Genomic DNA, 24,337 nt, shown 5'->3' with positions numbered 1-24,337 from the left:
TAGAGATCAGCCTCTTCCTGGAGCCGAGATAAGTTTGCAGAATGAATTCAAAAGGGGCAAAGGATGGAGCACAATTAGCGCTCATGCTGTAGAAAAAACTCTGACGTGGGAGCTGGGAGTATGTGCGTCTCTGGCAATAATAATAACAACAGCCGGCTGGGCACAGTGGCTCACACCTGTAATCCCAGCACTTTGGAAGGCCAAAGAGGGAGCATCGCTTGAGTTCAGGAGTTCAAGACCAGCCTAGGCAACATAGCAAGCCCCATCTCTACAAAAAAATAAAAAATTAACCGAGTGTGGTGGCTCACGCCTATAGGTCCAGCTACTCAGAAGGCTGAGGCAGGGGGATTCTTGAGCCCAGGAGTTCAAGACTGCAATTAGCTATGATTGCACCACTGCACTCCAGCCTGGGCAACACAACAAGATCTAGTCTCTAAATAATAAATAAATAGTAACACCAGCCAACGTTCTTCATGTACTTGTTATAGTCCAGGTACCATGTTAAGCCCTGGACCTGTATACGCACAGGTTTCCAAAATATGATGGTTACTGCACTTGTGAGACCCATTTATTTATTGTTTTATTTCATTGAGGTTAAATTCATGTAGCATAAAATTAACCATTTTAAAGTAGCATTTAATAAATTCCCAGCGTTGTGTAATCATTCCTCTAACTAGTTCCAAAACATCTCCATGACCCCACAAGGAAATCTGGTACTTCTTAAGAATTGAAAACAAGTATTCAAACAAAAACTTTTACGTGTATGTTCATAGCACTATTCGCAATAGCCAAAGGGTGGAAACAATCCGAATGTCTGTCAGTGCACGAGTGGATAACTAAAAGTGGCATACCCATCTCTGCAATGGAATATCACTCAGCCATTAAAAGGAGTGAAGTGCTGACCCATGCTGTAACATGGATGAACCTCAAAAGCATGATGCTGAGTGAAAGAAGCCAGACACAAAAAGGCTCATCTTGTAGGATTTCATTTATATGAAGTATCCAAAATAGAAGAATCCACAGATGCAGAAAGCGGATTAGTGGTTGCCAGGGGGCAATGAGAGGGGAAAAGGGAAACCACTGCTTTACTGATACCCATTTTTTAAAAAACTTTTATTTTGAAGTAATTTTAGACTCACAGAAAAGTTGCAATATGGTACAATGCGTTTCTTTATACCCTGACCTAGTTTCCCCCATGTTAATATCATACATAACCATAGTCTAATTATCAGGAACAGAAGACTGACAATGGCAAGATATTAACTAAATGACAGACCGTATTCGAATTGCACCACTTTCTCCACTACTGTGCTGTTTCTGTTCAGGATCCCACGTTGCTTTCGGCACTGATTTCTCTCTGCCCCCTCTGATCTGTGACAGTGTGTCAGTCTTTCCTTGTCTCCCATGGGCTTGACACTTTTGAAGATGACTGGTCAGTTACAGTGCCACTCAATGTGAATTTGTTCCACGTTTTTTTCATCATTAGACCAAAGTGCCATTTAAAAAAATTGCTGATTAAATATTTGTTTTGATCATAGAAAAAAGCAGCTAGCAAATTTATACCGTGATTTTGTGGATATTAGCCTTTAGAATGAGGCTATAGTAAGTATCTAACATAGAAAGTGAGTTCATTGTAAGGAAAAATATTAAATAAATAATTGCATAGGAAAGACACCGGTATGGTGGAAAGATATGACGTTAGTAAGAGCAGCTTGGGAAACATGACATTATCTCATGTAATCCTCGCAAGGTAGTCAGGACTATTGTTTTTCTCTATTTTATAGATGAAGAAACGGAGGCACAGAGATGCTAAAGCCCTTGACCAAGTCACATGTCAGTAAATGACAGAATCAGGATTGGAATCCTGTGCCTGTGATCTTAAATTATGACATTCCCCCATAATTCTTCCTTCCAACCTCCACGACATCAGCTTGGAGACTGCTTAAGGTGATGCCGTTCTCTTCTGTGATTTTATTTTGGGGGATATTTGCAGGGCTCCATTGAGTAAAGCTGACTCAGGTGGGAATGTACCCCGCAGTGCAGAGCGGGAGGTGTCCTTCAGGAGCTTCCCAGGTGTGCTGCTGCCACACGAGATAAGCCAGTTCAGGTAACAGCCAGGTGGAGTCCCTAGAAAAACCTGTAGGGGATCTAGGACTGAATCTTCCCTTGGAATGGAGGAAGGAAGTTACACTCCACTCAGCTCCTGACTAGTTTGACATCAAAAGAAAAAGCCCAGTTTAGATAGAAAGGTGTCATTCCAGGAAAGGCTTTGGTGCATGCACACCCAAGGTGAAAGAAGAAACAGATACAGACTTAAGGATGATGGTCGTGCAAAACGCTGCAGCATTCTCAGTAGATTTAACCCAGGGAGAACGAGGTCAGGGCTGAGCATTGGCCGCAGGACACAAGCTGGGATGGATGCTGTGATCTCACGTGGAGGTGGGGACCCTATCAAACACCTGGATCCCCTGGAGCCACCTATGACAAGACCCAAATCACTGAGCACACCTTGTCCCTTCATTGAGTAGCTTCTGAAGGTGACCTTCCTTGTTTCCCTTTAAAACTCACTTTCTAGCAGAGGTCCCACATTCAAAGACCTACATAGTCAAATACCTATTTGCAAGAAACAAATGAATTATGGGGGCCACAGGGTGATGCAGGGGAACTAGAGAACTCATGCCCCACCTAAAGGGGGTGCCACCACCTACTCCAGCTGTTTGTAGTATATTCAGGAACACAGGCCCAGTATAAACACATCTTCCACGGTTCCAAAAAAGATAGAAATTTGTATCTTTGATGAAACCTCCAGTGTTTTTGTTTTGGGTTTGTTTGTTTTTTTTAATTTTTGGGATTTGTTTTGTTGTTTTTTGTTTTGTTTTGTTTTGTTTTTGAGACTGGGTCATACTCTCTGTCACCCAGGCTGGAGTGCAGTGGTGTGACCTCAGCTCACTGCAACCTCCACCTCCAGGGTTCAAGTGATTCTCCTGCCTCAGACTCCCAAGTAACTGGGACTACAGGTGTGCGCCACCATGTCCAGCTAATTTTTGTATTTTTAGTAGAGACAGGGTTTTGCCACCTTGGTCAGGCTGGTCTTGAACTCCTGACCTCAAGGGATCTTCCTACCTTAGCCTCCCATAGTGCTGGGATTATAGGTGTGAGCCACCGTCCCCAGCTTAAAACCTCCAGCTTTTAAATGGTGGTAACAAACTTGGGGGAAAAAATTAGTTTTAACTGTATTAACCAAATGCAATTCATTTGTATACCTATGGGCTGTCATTGATAGAATGTGACTAGAGCCTGATTGAAGTATGTGATATCCTGGATCTAAAGCATTTTTTTTTTTTTTTTTGGTGTATAACAGGTGATAGTTTGAGTTGAAATTGAAATTTCCTTTGAAATGGCCATATGTGTAGGTCACAAAAAGTCACAGCGGCCTTTAGAGGCAAACTGTATCAGTGTTGCTCAAACTCCAATGTACACGTGGTTCCCTGGGGATCCTCCTAAAATGCAGAGTCTAATTCATAGGTCTGAGCTGGGGCCTGGGATTCTGCATTGCTCACATGCTCCCAGGTGATGCTGATGGTGCTGGTACATGGACCGCAGTTTGGGTAGCAAGAAACTAGATGATGTTCCTTGCTGGTGATTTTGCAAACTCCATTAAGACCCACCCCACCATTGGCTTTCCTTTTTCTGAATCCAAGTTTTGTTTTTGTTTTAGTTATTTGAGACAGAGTCTCGCTCTGTGACCCCGGCTGGAGTGCAATGATGTGATCTTGACTCACTGTAACCTCCACCTCCTGGGTTCAAGCCATTCTCCTGCCTCAGCCTCCTGAGTAACTGGGATTACAGATGCACACCACCATGCCCTGTTAGTTTTTATATTTTTAGTAGAGATGGGGTTTCACCATGTTGGCCAGGCTGGTCTCAAACTCCTGGCCCCAGGTGATCTGCCTGCCTCAGCCTCCCAAAGTTCTGGGATTACAGGCATGAGCTACCACACCCAGCCTGAATTTAAGTTTTATTAACCAAGTGTCTGAGGTCTCATTCATTCATTCATTCATGCATTCATTCATTCATTCATTTGTAATGGGCCGTGCCATCACCTCCCTGAAGCTGCTTGACAGGAAGTGAGGTGAGACCGGCCTTGGCTTTCTGCATGGCAACCACTGGCTGTATCTGCCCTCTAAATGTGGCATGGGCCCTCCAGTTTTCTACAATCCCCACTGCTCCCTTTCACCTCTCACAGGGACTGTTTCATTCAATAGCTGCAGACTTAGAGATTGAGAACTTGATTCACTGAGTACCTATTATGTGCCAAGTCCTGTGCTATACACATGTTTTGTTTTGTTTTGCTTTGCTTTTTTTGGAGACAGGGTCTTGCTCTGTCGCACAGGCTGGAGTCCAGTGGCACAATCACGGCTCACTGCAGCCTCAGTCTCCTGGGCTCAATAATCCTCCTGCCTCAGCCTCCCAAAGTGTTGGGATTACAGGCATGAGCCACTGGGCCCAGTCCTAAGTAGTTACTTGATAAAAGCTGAGCAAATGAAGGAATCATAACAGATGTCTCTGATACCATGATCATTATTTTTATTTTTTTATTTGAAAAACTACATTATCATTTATGATTTTCTTATAGCAGCACTAAATATATATTTTAAGCTTCTTATCCTAATTACAAAATTGATTGTTTAGACATTTACTTTGATAAGTGACTAGAATCTGTTAGCCTTGCCGCCTCATCTCACTTGCAGTGGTATCTTCAGATATCGTTATCGATCCTGGGGAGGCAGATAATTTTTGGAGGTATTTCACCAGGAAGAGAGGTGAGTCAATTTTCGACTGCTTGGGCAATAATTTAAGTTGTTAAGATCCAGTATAACAAGACAAAAAGAACATCTTACAACTGGGCGCAGTGGCTTACACCTATAATCCCAGCACTTTGGGAGGCTGAGGCAGGTGGATCACATGAGGTCAGGGGTTTGAGACCAGCCTGGTCAACATGGCAAAATCTCATCTTTACTAAAAATACAAAAATTAGCTGCTGGGCACCTATAGTCTTAGTTACTCAGGAGGCTAAGGCAGGAGAATTGCTTGAACCTGGTGGGGGCAGAGGTTGCAATGAGCCAAGATTGTGCCACTGCACTCCGGCCTGGGTGACAGAGTGAGACCCAGAAACAAAAGAAAGAAATGATTATATAGCCTGAGTTTGATCCGTTTCTAAGAATCTTAGGCAAGTCCTTTCCTAACTATAAGCCTCTAGGTCCTCATCTGCAAAATGTAATGTAAAACCAGTGACTTCTACCCTTATTATTTATTGTTTAATGGAGTGCTTGGAAAATCATATTAACGCCATGGCCTGTTTTCCCCATATAAATGCACATGTCCACAAAAGTTGTGCACACAATTCCAGGATTTTCAAGGTTCCCTGAGCACCGTAGGAAGTTCATAAAATCCACATTGTGAATTGGAATAGAAAATCCCTAGCATCTCTTTCAACTTTCAGTTACTAAAATTATAGAATTGAGCTAAAAATATATAGCAGTACTTAGAACGTGAAAAAAGCAAAGACATTGAGTTCAGACAAACTTACCTTGAGTTCCCACCACTGACACTAGCTGCATAACCTATGTCTTAATGTCTTTGAGACTTGATTTTAGCATCTATAAAATGGTAATTATAATGTCATGGCACATTCATGTTGTGTTGCAAGAATGAAAATGAGATAATCCAGTAAAGTGCTTACATATAAAAATGTTCAAAATTTAAGTTGAACCATATAATATTGAAAAATGTGATCATTTGCAAAACTGTTAATTAGACATATTTCAACCTAACTAATACGTATTCAGTGTGGATAGGTGGGCCCTTATTCACCAAATATTTATTGCATGCTTACTAGGTGCTAACATATTCTAAGAAGAAAGTCAATTACATTGTGCAAATGAAAGCAGACCTATGGTGCTTTCACTCCAAGTGGCCAGAAAATGTATACTAGGCTCAGGCCTGCCTTAATGAATGTTTTCCCCCTTGTCCTTGGTACTAGTCTACACATTCATGCTAAGGTAGGGCAACTGCAAATACATTTTATATAATTGAAAAGTCTTGATGTTTTACTCAAGTTTGACCCATTTACTCTTATTGTTATTAATGACATATGTGACATATGTGGAATTACTTCTGCCATTGTAGTTCGTGTTTTCTATTTAACATATTTTCCCTTTTTGAAATTTATTTGTAACTGATGCAGGCCTATGTGGATGCTGTGGATCTATTTAAAGGGAATTTTTGAGTTATTATCATTATTATTACTGAGTTATTATTACTGCTCTCTTAAAATGCTGTGGATCTATTTAAAGGGAATTTTTGAGTTATTATTATTATTATTACTGAGTTATTATTACTGCTCTCTTAAAATAGGTATCCTTTTTCCTTCCCTGAGTGCTTTGTGTCAGCCTTTTGACTCAGCTCCTCTAAACCAGAAAGCACTCAAGGATGCCAGGCATGAGAGAAGAAACTTGGTTTAGCCTCAAGCTTAACAATGACGTACAATTTGGAGAAAACAGTTATTGATGTTCCCTGAAAAATAAACACTCAGCGTGGTTATTATAGTTGACATTTACAGTTTACAAAGTGCCCTTCACAGTGTCCATCTTGCGTAATTGTTACAAAAGCCTTGGCAACTAGTTGTTATTACCTTTTCAATTTCACAAAAAGAAATTGAAAGTCAAAATGTTAAATGACTTACCCAAGATCAAATAGCCTGTAAATGGCAAAGTTTGGAATTGAGCCAAATTGAGCAAATTTTTTATAGCTGAATTCTCACAATTATGGAAATGACCTTATTAGGAAATGTTGACTCTTGCAACTAAATTACTAGACCAGACCACAACTAAATTATTACTCATGGAAGAAAATTCTTTTTTTTTTTTTTTTTTTTTTTGAGATGGAGACTCATTCTGTTGCCAGGCTGGAGTCCAGTGGCGCAATCTCAGCTCACTGCAACCCCAGCCTCCCAGGTTCAAGCAATTCTACTGCCTCAGCCTCCCAAGTAGCTGGGATTACAGGCAAGCGCCACCACACCCAGCTAATTTTTGTATTTTTAGCAGAGACAGGGCTTCACCATGTTGGCCAGGATGGTCTCAATCTCCTGACCTCGTGATCCACCCGCCTTGGCCTCCCAAAGTGCTGGGATTACAGGCATGAGCTCCTGCACCTGGCCAAGACAATTCTATGAAATGAGCTTCATTCATTCATTATTCTCTTTCACCCTCCTCTTCCTCCCTCTCTCCCTCCCTCCCTTCCTTCCCTCCTCCTTTCCTTACTTCCTCCTTTCCTTCCTTCCTTCCTTCTTTCTTTTTGACAGAGTCTTGCTCTGTCATCCAGGCTGGTGTGCAGTGGCATGATCATAGTTAATTTTTTTGTGTGTAGAGATGGTGGGGGAGGTCTCACTGTATTGCTCAGGCTGGTCTCGAACTCCTGGCCCCAAACAATCCTTTTGCCTCAGCCTCCCAAAGTGCTGGGATTACAGGCATCTAGCCCTTTCACCCTATTTTTACCCCATTGTTCAGGTTTCCTTCTCTCAGGAAATCCTTCATACTTCTACTGGTGAAAGCCAGGAGCTAGGAGGTCACTGCAGACACTTCCTTCTCCCTTAGCTTCTGCATCCAATTAGTCACCAAATCTTGTTGCCTCAATCTTGGAAACATCTCTTAAATCGACCCACTTCCTTCCTTCTTCCCTTTCACCACCTGATCTTTAACCACCGTCATCACTCATCTCTGGCCTGCAGCAACCTCCTAACCGGGTTCCCCATACCCAGCCTTGCTTTTCCCACCCATTTTCCATCCAGCAGCAGCCAGAGTGTTCTTCACAAAATCTAACTCTGGCCACTGTACTCTTCAGCTCAAAACCCTCCAACGCTTGCCATCGCTCTAAGAATAAAGTCCAAAATCATTAACTTGCATTCAAGAGACCTGATGATCCAGCCTCTGATGACCTCTCCAGCTTTATCTTGTGACATGGCTTTCTTCTCTCACCACGAGGGACTTTGTCCAGTGCCTCAAAATGCCAGCTCCATCCTACCACAGTGCCTTCTCACATGCTGATCTCTCCTCCACTTCTCACTTCCACCATCTGTCTTCTTATCTGGCCAACTCTGGATCCTGACTTCCTCCAGGAAGCCTTTCCTGATCACCACCACCCAGATCATGTTAGGTCCCCTACGCATGCTCTCATTAGCATCCTGTATTTTTCCTTTTGTTCTACTCATTGTATTTATCACTAATATTTCTCTCCAACTACCTCCACCCCAGGTTGTAAGCTTGAGGGTAGGAATGCTGTCTATCTTGTCTACCCCTGTAGTCCCCATGCAAGCTCCACACTGACTGCCCTGTGCAGGGAGAGCTATGTATGCGTTAGCTAATGAATGGGTGGCATGAATGAAAGAAAAGGAAGGACAAGAGGAGGCAAAGGGGAGAAAGACGGAGGGAGAAAAAGAAAGTAAAAGAATATAAGGTTGATGGGGGTAGAAAATATGTTTCATCTTATTGTAATGATTGTTAAGAAAAGTTTCCGAGACCACTGATAATGTTTCCTTTTTATAGTAATGAGGCTGTCCTCTTGGCCATGATTATGTTTGCATATCTAGCTTGAAATAGTTCAATTTTCTTGATGTGTAATCTCAAGTGACTCTAAAAATAATAGTCAACAGTACCACATGCTTTACATGAATTATCTCTGCTAATGCACTTCCATTTAAATTATCCCATGTGATTTATTGGTTTCCATCTTTAAGGCAGAAACCATAATTGTTCCCACTTTACAGATGAGGAATCTGAGGCTAATAGGTAGCAGAGGTGGGTCACAAACCCTGGTCTTTCTGGCTCCAAATTCATGCCTTTGACCCCCACACCGAATTTACAGCAATGGGGCTTGTCTGTAGGGGCAAGGGTGGGAGGCAGAAGTGTATCTGTGGGGATTTTTGTGCCACTGAGGGGTCCATGGATGGAAGGAACTTAAGAATCTTAGCCCCAAACCCTGAAATTTTATGTCAGAGAATGGATATATTGGTCTGCCGCCGGCTGAACTAGCTCATTAAATGAGCTCTGCAAAACGAAGCCGAAATGAAGACTCTGTGATTCCCCAGATCTATTCTAACATCGGGATGACAGCTCTGCAACTCTCTCCTTATGAGAAACCAGACCATCCTCCCCATCCCATCCTAATGGTGTTGACTCACCACCAAGTTCTGGGGCCTCAGTGCTTCTAGCTGCGTCTCTCATGTGCCGTGTTCTGACAAACTGAATCCTGCTTTTACAGCATTCTGAAAAGGAGCCAGTGACAGTCATCCATTCCCATGGGAAACAGGACCAGTCCACGTGTCCATACCTTTTACCTGGCCCTTCAACACAAAGTGCTTTAAGCAATGCATGCATCGGACATTACAGACACTCAATAGAAAAATGACTGCTTACATCATGATAATTAGTAATAGTGGTGGTAAAAGGATCCATCTACTGGGCACTTACCTAGTCTATGGTGCATTGTAATAACGTAAAAAACATTAACTGTTGGCCAGGCACAGTGGTTCACACCTGTAATCCCAGCACTTTGGGAGGCCAAAGCAGGCAGATCACTTGAGGTCAGGAGTTCAAGACCAGCCTGGCCAACATGGTGAAACCTTGTCTCTACTAAAAACACACACAAAATAGCCAGGTACGATTTCAGCTACTCAGGAGGCTGAGGCAGGAGGATCATTTGAACCTGGGAGGCAGAGGTTGCAGTGAGCCGAGATTGCACCACTGCACTCAGCCTGGGCAACGGAGCAAGATTCTGTATCAAAAACGAATAAAAATAATAAAAAATTTTAAAATACAAATACAAAAATTAGCTGTGGTGGCAGGCACCTATAGTCCCAGCTACTCGGGAGGCTGAGGCAGGAGAATCACTTGAACCCAGGAGGCGGAGGTTGCAGTGAGCCAAGATGGCGCTACCGCACTCCAGCCTGGGTGACAGGGAGATTCCATCTCAAAAAAAAAAGAAAGAAAAGAAAACATTAACAATTACCTCTTTCTATCCTCAGACACCCTATATAGGTACTATTATCATCCATATTTAATAGATGCAGAAACTATGACTCAGAGAGGGTGAGTAACTTGTCCACAATCACAAAGCCAAGTAGAGAATAAAAGACAGTCTCACTTCAAAGACCTTACTCTTTTCTTAAAATTGATGCAAAAAACATTGTAAAAAATAATAATAATTTAGTTCAGGCACAGTGGTTCATGCTTATAAACTCAGCACTTTGGGAGGTCAAGGTGGGATGATTGCTTGAGATCAGGAGTTTGAGACCAGACTGGGCAACATAGCAAGACACTGTTTCTACAAACATTTAAAAAAAATCAGCCAGGCGTGGTGGTGTGCACTTGTAGTCTGGATACTCAGGAGGCTGAGGCAACAGGATAGCTTGAGCCCAGGCCTTGGAGGTTGCAGTTAGCTATGATCACACCACTGCACTCCAGCCTGGGCAACAGAGCGAGACCCTGTTTCAAAAATAAATCAATCTATCAATAATAGCAATCTAATAGGAAGGAATATAGAATAAAAAGTAAGCCCCCTTCCCACCCAACTTCTAACCTTCCACTCCTCTTTCCCAGAAGTAACGATTGTTACTGATATCTTGAATAATTCTCCAGAGCCATTCAGTGCATCTCCAAGCTTATATGGAAACATGGATGAATGTATGATAAAGCTGTAAGATGGATATATAAATATATTTCTAAATGGGTGTGCTCCACCTTGCTTTTAAATTTAACACTGGATCTTTAAGATCATTCCTTATTGGTCTTTTTAGCTCTAACCCCCTGCTTATTTAATGCCTGCCCAGAATTCCATTGTATAGATGTGCCATAGCTGATTTAATAGTCTTCTATTTAGGGATACTTAAGATTTTCTCAATCTCTTGATATTCAGAACAACTGCAAAGAAGGATGTGTGTGAGGATGTTCCTTTCAGGTTACCTGCAGGAAAAAGTCCTCAAATTTGAATTGTTAGGCCAAGGTGTGTGTATTTAAAATTTGGAGGTAGATATTATCAAACTGCCATTCAAAGAGGTGGTATTTAGCAGCAACGTTGAGGGGGGAGGGCGGTGGTTCCCAAAGCCTTGGCAACAGGGTGTGTCAAATTTTAAACAATCATTAACTCTTGTGCCTGTAACTCTAAACTGGGCCTGTTCCTACCCCTGAGATATGGGCATCCAATATGGAAAGATTGACGTCATCATAGGCAAACTGTAACCATGAAACTGGGGGAATTCCATGGCTGGGAGACTCAGGATGATTGTGTCTTTGGGATCCCCAAGGCACAGAATGCCAACTTACCCCCCGGATTTATAGGGACTTGTAAGTTTGCAGCCATGACTTACCAGTGTGGGAGAAAGCACTTCAGCTTGATTACCGGGTGGCAATCTCTCTGGGGAAAGACTGCAAATTAGCAGTTCAGGAAATGTAAAGAAGTTGGTGTTTCTGTATTTTTAAAAAGCACAGTTGGGTTTACGCTTTTAGCCTTTTGTTTGTGTTGGGGGTGGCAGTATTTTGTTTTGTTTTTGAGGACTTGGAGAACTTGGAGTTTGTTTTTAAATGAGATTGGAGGGAGATGGGAAACAGGGCTGAAGCTCCATCAGAGATTTTGTGGGTGTACAAACTGAAAACAGTCAAGAGTTCACGGGCAGGCTGGGTTTTGTTTTCTTTGGTATTGTTCATGTAAAAGATAATACACATGTGATTTCAAAAATTTACATGATAAGTAGAAAAAAAGCTATTCAATACAAAATATATCTCCTTCCTACTGACTTCTAACATTCCCCTTAAGATGCAACCATTGATATCTGTTTCTTCCAGAATAATCTTTGCATTTACATGTACAGAACTGACTTGCTTGCACCTTTCTTTTTCACCTAACGGTATATACCTTGGAGTTCATTTCTTATTTGCAAATAGAGATCTGCCTCAGTGCTTTTAATGACATATTTTTTGCACAGATGAGTTAGTTTTCTTTTTCCTTTTTTTTTTTTTTTTTTTTGAGACAGGGTCTCATTCTGTCACCCAGGCTGGAGTGCAGTGGTACTGTCTTGGCTCACTGCAGCCTCAACCTCCCAGGCTCAATTGATCCTCCCGCCTCAGTCTCCAGAATAGCTGGGACCACAGGCACGTGTCACCATGCCTAGCTAATTTTTGTTTTGTTTTTTTTTTTTTTTGAGACAGAGTCTTCCTCTGTCACCCAGGCTGGAGTGCAGTGGTGCAATCTCAGCTCACTGCAACCTCCGCTTCCTGCGTTCAAGTCATTCTCCTGCCTCAGCCTCCTGAGCAACTGGGATTACAGTTGCCTGCCACCATGCCCAGCTAATTTTTTTGTATTTTTAGTAGAGACAGGGTTTCACCCCATGTTGGCCAGGCTGGTCTGAAACTCCTGACCTCATGTCATCATCCTGCCCTGGCCTCCCAAAGTGCTGGCATTACAGGTGTGAGCCACCGCACCTGGCCAAATTTTTGTATTGTTTGTAGAAATGGGATATGACTATGTTATCCAGGCTGACTTCAAACTCCTCAAGCAATCTGCCTGCCTCAGCCTCCCAAAGGGCTGGGACAACAGGCCTGGGTTAGATTTCAATTGACACTTGGAAGCAAGATTTTGGATACTGGACTATTAGCTCAGGTGACATACTACTATGACCTCTCTCTTCATATGGTTCTGGGTATATTTTCTGTCTCCCCACATTACCCCCACCATGCCTATTCCCAGAGCTCAGTTTCAAAAGGTGGCGAGATATTTGCAAACCATCTTTGTCATTTTTCTGGTTTTTTTAGAAGGGAAAACTTTAAGAAGTATCTTCTGCCAGGCTGTTATCAGTAAGATCTTGGGGAGATCCAGGGATGGTAGGCTACAGAAAGAACAATGGTCACACTCTAGACCCACATTGCCCAATGGCAATATAATGCAAGCCACGTGTGTAATGTTTGGCTTTATAAGTCACATTAAAAAGAGTAAAAAGCAGCTGGGTACAGTGGCTCTTACCTATAATTCCTGTACTTTGGGAGGCTGGGGCAGGAGGATTACTGAAGCCCAGGAGTTCAAGACCAGCCTGGACAACATGGCAAAACCTCTTCTCTACAAAAATACAAAAATTAGCCAGGCATGGTGGCATGTGTCTATAGTCCCAGCTACTCAGGAGGCTGGGGTGGGAGGATCACTGGGCCTGGGAGGTGGAGGCTGCAGTGAGCCAAGATTATGCCACTGCCCTCCAGCTTGGGTGACAAAGTGAGACCCTATCTGACAAAAAAAGAAAGAAGAGTGAAAAGCAACAGGGAAAATTAACTTTCATAGTAATTTTATTTAATGCAATATATCCATAACAGCATCATTTCAAATGTAGTCAATATTTAAATATCATGGAGATATTTATGTTCTTTTTCTCATACTAGTCTTTGCTTTTTGTTTTTTTACTTTTTTAATTTTTTTATTTCGATAGGTTTTGGTGGGGAACAGGTAGTGTTTGATTATATGACTAAGTTCTTTAATGGTGACTTCTGAGAGTCTGGTGTACCTGTCACCTCTCATACTAGTCTTTGAAAGCCAGCTCTTATAGCACATTGCACCTGAACCAGCCACAATCCATGTGCTCAATGGCCATGTGTGGCAAGCGGCTGCCATATTGGACAGCGCAGGTCTGGACGCTTCAGCTGTGGCTGGTCCATGTCGAATGAGCCCTTTGCTTCTCCAGGCCTCCTCTGTTTTCTTTCCTTCTTCTTCTTCTTTTTTTTTTTTTTTTTTTTTGGAGACAGAGTTTTGCTCTTGTTGCCCAGGCTAGAGGTACAATGACGCTATCTCAGCTCACCGCAACCTCCGCCTCCTGGGTTCAAGTGCTTTTCCTGCCTCAGCCTCCCAAGTAGCTGAGATTACAGGAGCCCATGACAATGCCTGGCTAATTTTGTATTTTTAGTAGAGATGGGGTTTCTCCATGTTGGTCAGGCTGAACTCCCAAACTTGGGTGATCCATTTGCCTCGGCCTCCCAAAGTGCTAGGGTTACAGGCATGAGCCACTGCGCCTGGCTGCATTTTCTCATTTCTGAATGAGGAAGCTAGACTAGATAGGCTTGGTGGCTCCTCTTCATTCAAATATTCTTCATCCTTCAATGCTAAAAATGGAGAGCACGGGCAAACCAGGGCCAGCAGGCGTCCCTTAGGAGCTTTGCTTTTTCATCTATAAAATGGGGGCAGTCGAATATGACCCAGATCCACAGATGAGGATGTGCTTTGTGGAGGAAAAGGAGGGAGGCATAGCGTTGTGAGATTGTTTTCAGGACTGTGACTGACCACAGAGAGCACTCAGAACCCTCTCACTTAGACCCAGAACTACTTCCTTGATTTACATCCCTGAACCTCATCTGTCTCATGCATCCATAAGGTGCAAATAAAAATGGCACTTACAAGGCCCAGCATGAAGGCTCATGCCTGTAGACACAGCAACTTAGGAGGCCCAGGCAGGAGGATGACTTGAGCCAGGAGTTCAAGAACATAGTGAGACCCTGTCTCTACAAATATAAAAACAACTAGCTGGGTGTGGTGGCATGCACCTGTAGTCTTAGCTACTTGGGAGACTAAGGAGGATCACTTAAGGCACAGAGTTTGAGACCAGCCTGGGCAACATAGTAAGACCCTGTCTCTCAAAAAACAAAAAATAATACTTCCTATGGCGTCTGTAGCAATTAAATAAAACCCCCAATGCTTAGCACACAGTAAGCTCTCAACCACTGGAGGCTGCTGTTGTTACTTTTCCTTCAGTTGCAGAAACGAGGTTCAGGGTGGAGAGGGGCTTGCCCAAGGTCGCACAGAGAGGAGGGAGTAGAGACGCTGGCCTGTTTGGGCTTCCTTCCTCTCACTGGCAGCCATCCCTAGTAGTCAGCTACTGATTTCCTCGCAGCAAGGTAAATGAAATAAATGCACCCGAAGCCAGTGAGCTACTTGAATGAGGCTTGGATCCAAGTATTGTTTCCATGGTATAGACCCTGGCAAAGATGCATATGTGATTTGTTTCAAATCCCAGCTCCCGCGGGTGGAGGCAGGGTTGTCAGACGATTCTATCCAGCAACTGTCTCTACGTAGACGGTGTCCCCCACCCAGACCGGCGTGAGATGCCTTGGTGTGATTTCAAGGGGAGGCCCCCTTCTAGATGGCGCCTGAAGGACCTTTGGCTGGACGTGATCGAGTAGAAGTGCGCTGAATTAAAAGCCAGGAAGTCCGAATCGTTATATATCACATAACAATAATAGGAAGCCATTTTTCTGAGCAGTCACTACTCTGTGACGTTGCCAAGTTCCCTGCATTTACTGTTCATTTAACCCTGTCTGTGACTCAGAGACGTGGTGATTACAAATGACCCATTTTACAGATCAGGGAACTGAGGTTCAGAGAAAATAAAGAACTCACCCGGAAGTACTGGGATAGAGCCAGGAAGGACCTTAAAACTCTTCCATTGGGCAGCAGGTGGCCGGCTGTCCCTATGGAGCCTCATGGAAACTAAACATTCAAAAACCAGGACAAGCGGGTGTCCTTATAGCAACTTAATTTCTTCATCTATAAAATCAGGAGACAACCAAACCTGAAGTTGGTCAGGACAAGGATGAAAAATGTGATAGTAGATGAGGATGTTTTGCGGGAGGAAAAGGAGACAGAGAAAGTGTTGTGGAACTGTTATTAAGATAATGATTGACGGCCAGATGCGATGGTTCATGCCTGTAATCCCAGAACTTTGGGAGGATGAAGCAGGTGGATCACTTGAGGTCAGGAGTTCAAGACCAGCCTGGCCAACATGGCAAACCCCATCTCTACTAAAAATAGAAAATTAGATGGGTATGGTGGTGGGCACCCAAGTAGCTGTAATCCCAGCTACTTGGGAGGCTGAGGCTAGAGAATTGCTTGAATCTGGGAGGCAGAGATTGCAGTGAGCTGAGATTGTACCATTGCACTCTAGCCTTGGTGACAGTGAGACTCTGTCTCAAAAAAAAAAAAAAAAAAAGAAGGTAATGATCGAAAATGAAGAATCCTCAGAACCCAGAACTCAGACCCAGAGCTTGCTATCTCCCTTTCTCTCTGTCTGTCTTTGTCTCTCAGCAGACAAAAAATACACCTGCCTCTCCCCAGCCCAGCTTCTTTCCACCCCCTTGCAAAGATCCAGTTTCCTTTCTACCACCAAGGTGTGAGAGAGAAATAGCACACCAGTTCCCAAGAACCAGCCCAGAGCCCTCCCTGATTCTGCGAAGCAGCAGAGAAAGAGAGGGGAACGCGCTGAGAATGGCCAAGGGCCTTTGCGAATTGCTTCGTTTCTGTTCTCCTTAAACAAAGTACACCAAAGACTAATTTCCGTCTCTGCCCAAGCCAGAGCCTGGAGGAGTGAGCTTAGGGACCTTGCCTCCCCAAAAGACGGCCTTCTGGTTGCTCCTTTCATTAAAGAACGGAGTCCTAATGCCAAACGGGATGCTCAAGAAAGCTCTGGAGGTCCTGGTTTTCTCTGCTGCCAACCAAACAATGAGCATCCGGGGTTGGGTACCTGGAGGATGTGGGGCTCAGGAGGGTTAAGGATGCAAGGAGAGAGGAGAGCGACTCTTCCCAGTGAGGAAGGGCACAGCAGTGCTCGAAGGGTTTCCCTGCAAACCAGAACCCCAGCAGCAAGATGCCAAAAGATACTCGGCCGGTCACACCTGGGCCACACACAGCAGAGAAGTGACACAGCATGCAGGCGATGCATGAATACACAGAGAGAAACACATACACAGAGCCACACCAGATGGAGAACGCATCCCGGGCTGGGCCCGGGGATTCATAATTCCCTCACCCACACAGAGGGGCTGGTGGAGTTCCGTAAGGTAGGCTGCGAAGGGGAGGCTGAACTTGCTAATTACCCCCCTGCCGTTGAGGGGATCTAGGAGGTGGTGCCCCCTTCTGGGAGGGGTCTCTGCACCCATCTCCTGCTCTCAGGGGCAGCAGGAGCTTGTCAGCTGCCTCAGCCCTGGGAAGTCGCTAAAAGGGGAACGAGGAAGTGAGTGTCACTTTGTTAGTCATGGCAGATGGGGGCTCCCTTCTGGTGCTGAAGTGTGGTGAGGATGCTGGCAGGAAGGGGCTTTGGGACACAGATGGAAGTTGCACTTGAGTGGGGGGTAGGGAAAGAGATAGAGGGGTTCTCTGATGTCCCCTTACCCATCTTGCTGGTATTGATGTTTGTAGTGTGACCAAACCTATCTTTTTGAACTTGGAACAAACTAATAATCACGGGTAGGGATGGGAGGCTACTTTCCACCCTACCCACACCCACAGATCACCTGCCCCACCCCAGACGTGCCACACTGCATGTGTGTGGCCCCGTGGGCACATGCCACAGTTCCTCGCCCCTCACCTGGGCCACAGCATCCCCAGCTGGGGCCCCTGTTGGCCTTTGGTACCTCAACTAGACCCCATTTCTTTGAGCCTGAGGGAGTCAGTGACTTAGAAGATGTCAGCATTTTGAAAATAACTAGAATAGAAATTTGATTCATTTTGTTTGTTTGTTTGGAGGCAGATTCTCACTCTGTTGCCCAGGTTGGAGTACAATGGTATGATCTCAGCTCACTCTGCAACCTCCGCCTCCTGGGTTCCAGTGATTCTCATGCCTCAGCCTATTGAGTACCTGGGATTACAGGCAACCGCCACCACACCTGGCTAATTTTTGTATTTTTAGTACAGATGGGGTTTCACCATGTTGACCAGGCTGGTCTTGAACTCCTGACGTCAAGTGATCCATCTGCCTGCCTTGGTTTCCCAAAGTGCTAGGATTACAGGCATGAACCACCACACCCGGCCTGATTTTTCTTTTTTAAATAAATAGAGACAGGGTCTTGCTATGTTGCCCAGGCTGGTCTCAAACTCCTGGGCTCAAGCAATCCTCCCACCTCAGCCTCCCAAAGTGGTGGAATTACAGGCGTGAGCCACCACACCTGTCCCAGAATGTAAATTTGAAAGAGCTAGAGTATAAGTTTAAAAGCTCAGGCTCAAGGTCAAATCCTCCCCTGCCATTATTCTCTGTGTGACCTTTGACAACTTACAGAACCTTCCCAAGCTTCCCTTTCCTCTTCTATTGAGGGGTTATTTTGAGGATCAAAGGAGAAATTAAAAATATAGGTTAAGGGGGAACGTGCTCAAAACGTGTCTGCCATGTTTTGTCTTTGGGGTTTTCTTCTTCTTCAGTCAACAGATATTCATTGAGCACCTCCAATGTTCCTATGCTACCTTTAGGGGGATAAAGTCTACTCTTCCTAAGCTTTCTCTATCAGGTTTTCAGCTGTCTGTGGAGCCCAAGTGTCTTCCACAATTTTGTGTGGACTCATCTTCTTGGTATTTATGTTTATAGTGTGACTAAGCCTGTCCTTCTGAACATGGAACAAGCTAAGAATGACAAAAATGGTTACGAAGGCCAATTAACATTCCCCATCATTGGGTCCATGGAAGGCAGGGTCGTTCCCATTCCACTGGGCCTTGGGGAGTGGCTGGAACAGAAAACCCAAAGATCTGTACCAGCTGAGCTCCTGAGCTATGGATGGAAAATGAATACCAAACGTGGAGAGCAACTAGGCTGCTTGGCAAGTCGGTCTGATGACTTCTCATGGTGGGAACGAGATAAGAGACGTCTTCTTATTCTTATTTGATTTCTGGGGCTGATTCTCCGTGGTTTGCCCAGGGAGACCCTTTGGTCCCAAAGGGCTTTGATCAAGGAAATACAACTAGGTAATTTGCAGCTAACTGGGAAAGGTGTCCCCTCCAGAAAGAAGGATTTTGTTTCTAGGTTGGCTTGAAATTCTGGGGTGTCTTGTGGCTAGACTTTGTCAATTAGCTGCATTTTCTATATTAGTTTTGAAGGTAGTGTTGGGCACTCTACTTCAATCTCTCTTTTTCCCTTCTTTTCATCCCCTTCCTGTTCCTCCTCTCCAGCTCATGATGCCTCAGATCTGATCCACATCTAACAGGCTGGCAATGAAGACATCCAGAGAATAGTTCACATCTATCATGCGTCACTTCTAGACACAGCCACCAGACGCATCTCCTCCCCACTCTGCCTGACCTGTGGTTTAGGGACACGTCCCACGGCCCCTCCTGACGTCTGCCTGGTCAACCATCGCTTCCTTAGAGAATAAGGAGAGAGGCAGACGCAGGAAATCATGCCACCAACGGGCCACCAGCAATGAGTGGGTGACGCTGAGTTGACGTCAAAGACAGAGAGGGCTGAAGCCTTGTCAGCACCTGTCACCCCAGCTCCTGCTCTCAGTGTAGCCTGAAGCCTGGCTCCTCCTGGTGAAGTCGTCTTGGCCTGACATCGTGAGGTCTTCAGACAGGGCCCGTGGAAGCCGGTGACCATGGAGGATCACATGTTCGGTGTTCAGCAAATCCAGCCCAATGTCATTTCTGTTCGTCTCTTCAAACGCAAAGTTGGGGGCCTGGGATTCCTGGTGAAGGAGCGGGTCAGTAAGCCGCCCGTGATCATCTCCGACCTGATTCGAGGGGGTGCTGCAGAGCAGAGCGGCCTTATCCAGGCCGGAGACATCATTCTCGCAGTCAACGGCCGGCCCTTGGTGGACCTGAGCTATGACAGCGCCCTGGAGGTACTCAGAGGCATTGCTTCCGAGACCCACGTGGTCCTCATTCTGAGGGGCCCTGAAGGCTTCACCACACATCTGGAGACCACCTTTACGGGTGACGGGACCCCCAAGACCATCCGGGTGACCCAGCCCCTGGGTCCCCCCACCAAAGCCGTGGATCTGTCGCACCAGCCAGCAGCCGGCAAAGAACAGCCCCTAGCAGTGGATGGAGCCTCAGGGCCAGGGAATGGGCCTCAGCATGCCCAAGATGATGGGCGGGAGGCCGGCTCACTCCCTCATGCCAACGGCCTGGCCCCCAGGCCCCCAGGCCAGGACCCTGCGATGAAAGCAGCCAGGGTTGGTCTCCAAGGCAAAGGGGAGAACAATGAACTGCTCAAGGAGATAGAGCCTGTGCTGAGCCTTCTCACCAGTGGAAGCAGAGGAGTCAAGGGAGGGGCACCTGCCAAGGCAGAGATGAAAGATATGGGAATCCAGGTGGACAGGTAAGCTCCACAGTGGGGTATGTGTGTGTGCGCGCACATATGTGCTTGTGTGTGCATGTGCATCCACTGAGACTCAGCCTCATAGCCCAGAAGCCAACTGGGGCTGTCTCAGACACCTGTATTTGCATACCCATTTGACCCTGCCTTGATTTTTGCTTAAAATTACATTTGCGGCTGGGTGCAGTGGCTCACGCCTATGATCCCAGCACTTTGGAAGGCTGAGGTGGGCAGATCATAAGGTCAGGAGATCGAGACCATCCTGGCCAACATAGTGAAACCTGTCTGTACTAAAAATACAAAAATTAGCTGGGCATGATGGCAGGTGCCTGTAATCCCAGCTATTCGGGAGGCTGAGGCAGGAGAATTGCTTGAACCAGGGAGGTGGATGTTGCAGTGAGCCAAGATTGTGCCACTGCACTCCAGCCTGGCGACAGAGAGAGACTCCATCTCAAAAAAATTAAGTAATTAATTAAATTACATTTGCAAGAGGCCGGTGGGCATAGCTTCTAGAATGCTTCTCTTGTCACAAAACCCAGAAGGAATTCATCATCATGGTAGCCGACAGTGTGGTCTTCTCATCTTTATCTCCTGTAACCCTCCAGGAACCCTAGTTGCATTTTTGCAATCTCTGTTTCACAAGTGAGAAGACCAGGGCTTAGAGTGGAGGTTGCCCTCCTGAGGTTGCCTAGCAAGTAGGAGGCATGTGTGCATGGCACCCTGGCATGTGTGGCTCTGTGAAAGCCCCTGGAAGGCAGGAGGGAAGAGCTGAGCCCGGGGCAGCCCTTAGCCTAAGCCAGCTTTCTCATTACGGCCAGTCCAGGATGTGGAAAATTCCAGACGAGGAGAAGGAAATCAAAGTCTAGAAGTGGCCCCAGTTCCCAAAAACGACAGTCTTGCTGGGATTATGTGGGAGGTGGGACTAGAACTGAAAGAACTGGAGACCAGCCCTCTATGTTTGCCCAGATTAATGTTTTCGATTCTCTGCGGGAAGAGAGCTGGCATCAGAGCGGTGATGCTAGCTCCTTCTCTGGGGAGAAATCGGCAGCTGGGCCAGTGGTCACAGAATAATGGGAGAGGAGATTAAACACAGAGAGGAGTTTATTCGTCCCCCTTCCATTCGCATCTTAGGTCTGGCACTGATGCTACAGCCCCCGCTGCTGCCAGGGTGGGTCCAGGCATACCCAGAGGGAGGCTCAGTCTGGGACCACCAAAAAATCCAGGCCAAGATTTCCCAGCCCTCTCCCCAAGAACCCCAAAGTGTCCTCAGAGCAGTTAGAGACCTTCAGGAACCTTCCACCCCCCACAACCTAGGGGCCTGGATTAAGGTAGCTCCCCAGGTCCCTGCATTCACTCATTTAACCAATGTTCACTGAGGACCTCCTGTGTGTCAGGCACTGTCCTACGCTCTAGGGTACAGCAATGAATGAAATCAACAAATCCCCTGCCATCAGGGAGCTTACAGTACAGTGGGGAGGACTGGCAATAAACAAGATAAATAAATAAAATATGTAGTAAGGTCATGCGCTACAGATGCGTAACAACGTCTTGGTCATCAAAGGGCCACATATGTGCCGTTAGATTATGAAACTGTATGGTTACTGTACCTTTTCCATGTTTAGATATGTTTAGATACACAAATGCTTACAATTGTGTTACAGTTGCCTGCAGCATTTCATACAGTAACATGCCGTACAGGTGGTAGCCTGGGAGCAGTGGGCTACACCATAGAGCCTAGGCGTGGAGTAGGCACTCCCATCCGGGTTTGTGTAAGTGCACTCTATGATGTTCCCACAATGACTAAATTGCCTAATGATGCATTTCTCAGAATGTGTCCCCATCGTTAAGCGATGCACGACCGTCTGTTAGGGATAGATGTAAAGAAGATAAAGCAGGCAGGGAAGGGATTAGCCGGGCATGATGGCACACGCCTGTAGTCCCAGCTACTCAGGAGGCTGAGGCAGGAGAAGCACTTGGACCCAGGAGGTGGAGGTTGCAGTGAGCTGAGATTGTGCCACTACACTCCAGCCTGGGCAGCAAAGTGAGACGCCTTCTCAAAACAGAAACAAAAACAAGGAAAGAGAAGAAAAAGAAAGAAAGCGGGGAAGGAATCAGAAGTATTGAGAATGGGGACTTTTAAATAGGGAGGCTGGGGCAGGTCTCACTAGGAAGGCCACATTTAAATACCCGGAGGACAGCTGGACGAGGTGGCTCACGCCTATAATCCCAGCACTTTGGGAGGCTGAGGCAAGCAGATCACCTGAGGTCAGGAGTTCGAGACCAACCTGGCCAACATGGTGAAACCCCCATCTCTACTAAAAATACAAAAATTAGCCAGACATGGTGGTGGGTGCCTGTAATCCCAGCTACTAGGGAGGCAGAAGCAGGAGAATCTCTTGAACCTGGGAGGAGGAGGTTGCAGTGAGCCGAAATCGCACCACGGCACTCCAGCCTGAGCCACAGAGCATGATTCCATCTCATAATTAATTAATTAATTACCTGAAGGAAGGGAGAGAGGGAGTCTGGCAACTTTCTAGGGGGCGGGAGAAGGGATGAGCATTCCAGGTAGAGAGAATAGTTTGTGCAAAGGTCCTGAGGTAGGAGTGTGCTTGGCGTGTTTGAGGAGCTGTGTGGGATGCAGTCTTCCTCCCAAAATCCCCTCTGGCAGCCCCTTAGTCTGTGGCAGCCCACCTCAGCCTCCCAGTGCATCTCAGAGTTTTCCTAACTTTTCCCACCTGGACAAAAATGGGGCCAATTCCAGTGAGACGCCAGAGCCCCCCAAGGAGTAAGACAGGGGCTCCATCACAAGTCCCTGGGCAGAGAGGAAACAAGGGCCTCCCTTTCAGCCCTTTCCCTCCAACCTACTCCTTTTTTCCTCTGTACATTCCCTGGGGACAGGCTGGAGTCCTCCCTGCAGCTTTGGTCCCTATCCCCAGGAGAAGGAAGACCAGGAGTCTTGGTCCCAATACAAAGGACATGATGTGGTGTCTCAGTGGGGTAGATGCATATGTGAGGAACTCTGTGGCACTCGATGTCCATTTCCAGAGTGGGTGGCCAGGATCAGTCTTCGGGATTCTGCTGGCGGGGGGAGGTTTGAAGCCTGGCTCACTTAGAACTAGCTCAGGAGTCTTCCCAGGCTGGAACCTGGGCCTCAGGGAGATGCCACTGCCCGGGGTTCCCCCAGCAGCACATCGAGTGGAGGTGGCATCTTGAGGCCTTGCTGTGTCTCCCAGCAGTCCAGCTCCTGCCATGGAGTTAAATCCTAAGGCAGCTGTAGGATCCAGAATGGAAGGCATTGGCCTTATTTGCCAGGAGGCTTTGGGAAGTGTCCCTCCTGAAAGGCTGCCCCAGGTACCACCTCTGCCTCCCAATCCTCCAGCACCCTCGCTGTCCCTCAGTGCTCCCTCTCCTAAGAGCAGCACCAATGTGGACCAATGTGGAATGGGAGCTCTCTCTTACCTTGTATGGGAGCTCTGTCTTACCTTATATATGCAGAATCGCCTCCCCATGGTCAGCTGAATCCCAGTCATATCTAATGTCCCATGCACTTGATCGCAGTTCTCAGCTGGGCATGGGGTAGGCATGGATGGGGTTAGTATCAGAATTCCCAGGGATTCTATTTCAGCCACACCCCCAGAACCCCAGGAGTCTGAATCTCTGCATGTGACATGGTAGTAAAGTCCCCTAGAGAATCTCAGTGCACCCTCCCTTCCAGAACTGAAAGCTGGGTCCTTTCCCTCCAGGGATCTCGTTTGATCCTCTCCCCCAGCCGACAGTCTGGGACTCGAGGCTTGGTGCACAACTCTAGGCTTGGGTGTGACAGGGAGGACTTCATGGGAAACCTTGCGGTCACCAGGCACCAAGGGGCTCTTCTCCAAACGCCATCTCAGGGAAGCAGTCTCCTGCCTTTGTTTCCCCAAGGATGAGGGAGGCATAAGCCAGCCTGACATGGAGTGCTGCCCCTGCAGACCTATTTTTTCAACTCAAAGAGGCTGCATCCAAGCTCTCAACTTCCCTCACCCCTTGCAGTCCTCCCACTAGTCACCCATCTCAACTGTGACCATGATGAGGTGGTTTGCCTAAAAGCAGCCAAAAAACCTACTTCAGAGGAGAGAAAAGGTCTGGAGAAGGTGACTTAGAGCAAGTGCAGGGCTCTGTGGAAGCCACTTAGGTGAGCAG

At 46.1% G+C, this 24,337-nt stretch overlaps 1 protein-coding gene across 3 annotated transcripts in view; it reads left to right on the top strand.

The window, feature by feature from the left end:
- The window catches only part of NOS1 (nitric oxide synthase 1), a 228,813-nt gene that overhangs the window by 88,526 nt on the left and 115,950 nt on the right, over positions 1-24,337 (top strand). For all 3 annotated transcript variants that reach the window (XM_032240963.1, XM_032240971.1, XM_032240980.1), the window contains exon 2: positions 19,015-20,161. In XM_032240963.1, the coding sequence (XP_032096854.1) occupies positions 19,437-20,161 (725 nt within the window). In that variant the 5' untranslated portion in view covers positions 19,015-19,436. The remainder of the gene's footprint in view (positions 1-19,014; positions 20,162-24,337) is intronic.

This window comes from Sapajus apella, unplaced genomic scaffold, assembly GCF_009761245.1.
Source record: "Sapajus apella isolate SASKATOON/1434 unplaced genomic scaffold, GSC_monkey_1.0 scaffold2, whole genome shotgun sequence".
NCBI lineage: Eukaryota > Metazoa > Chordata > Mammalia > Primates > Cebidae > Sapajus > Sapajus apella.
This window is presented reverse-complemented; position numbering and strand designations above follow the sequence as displayed.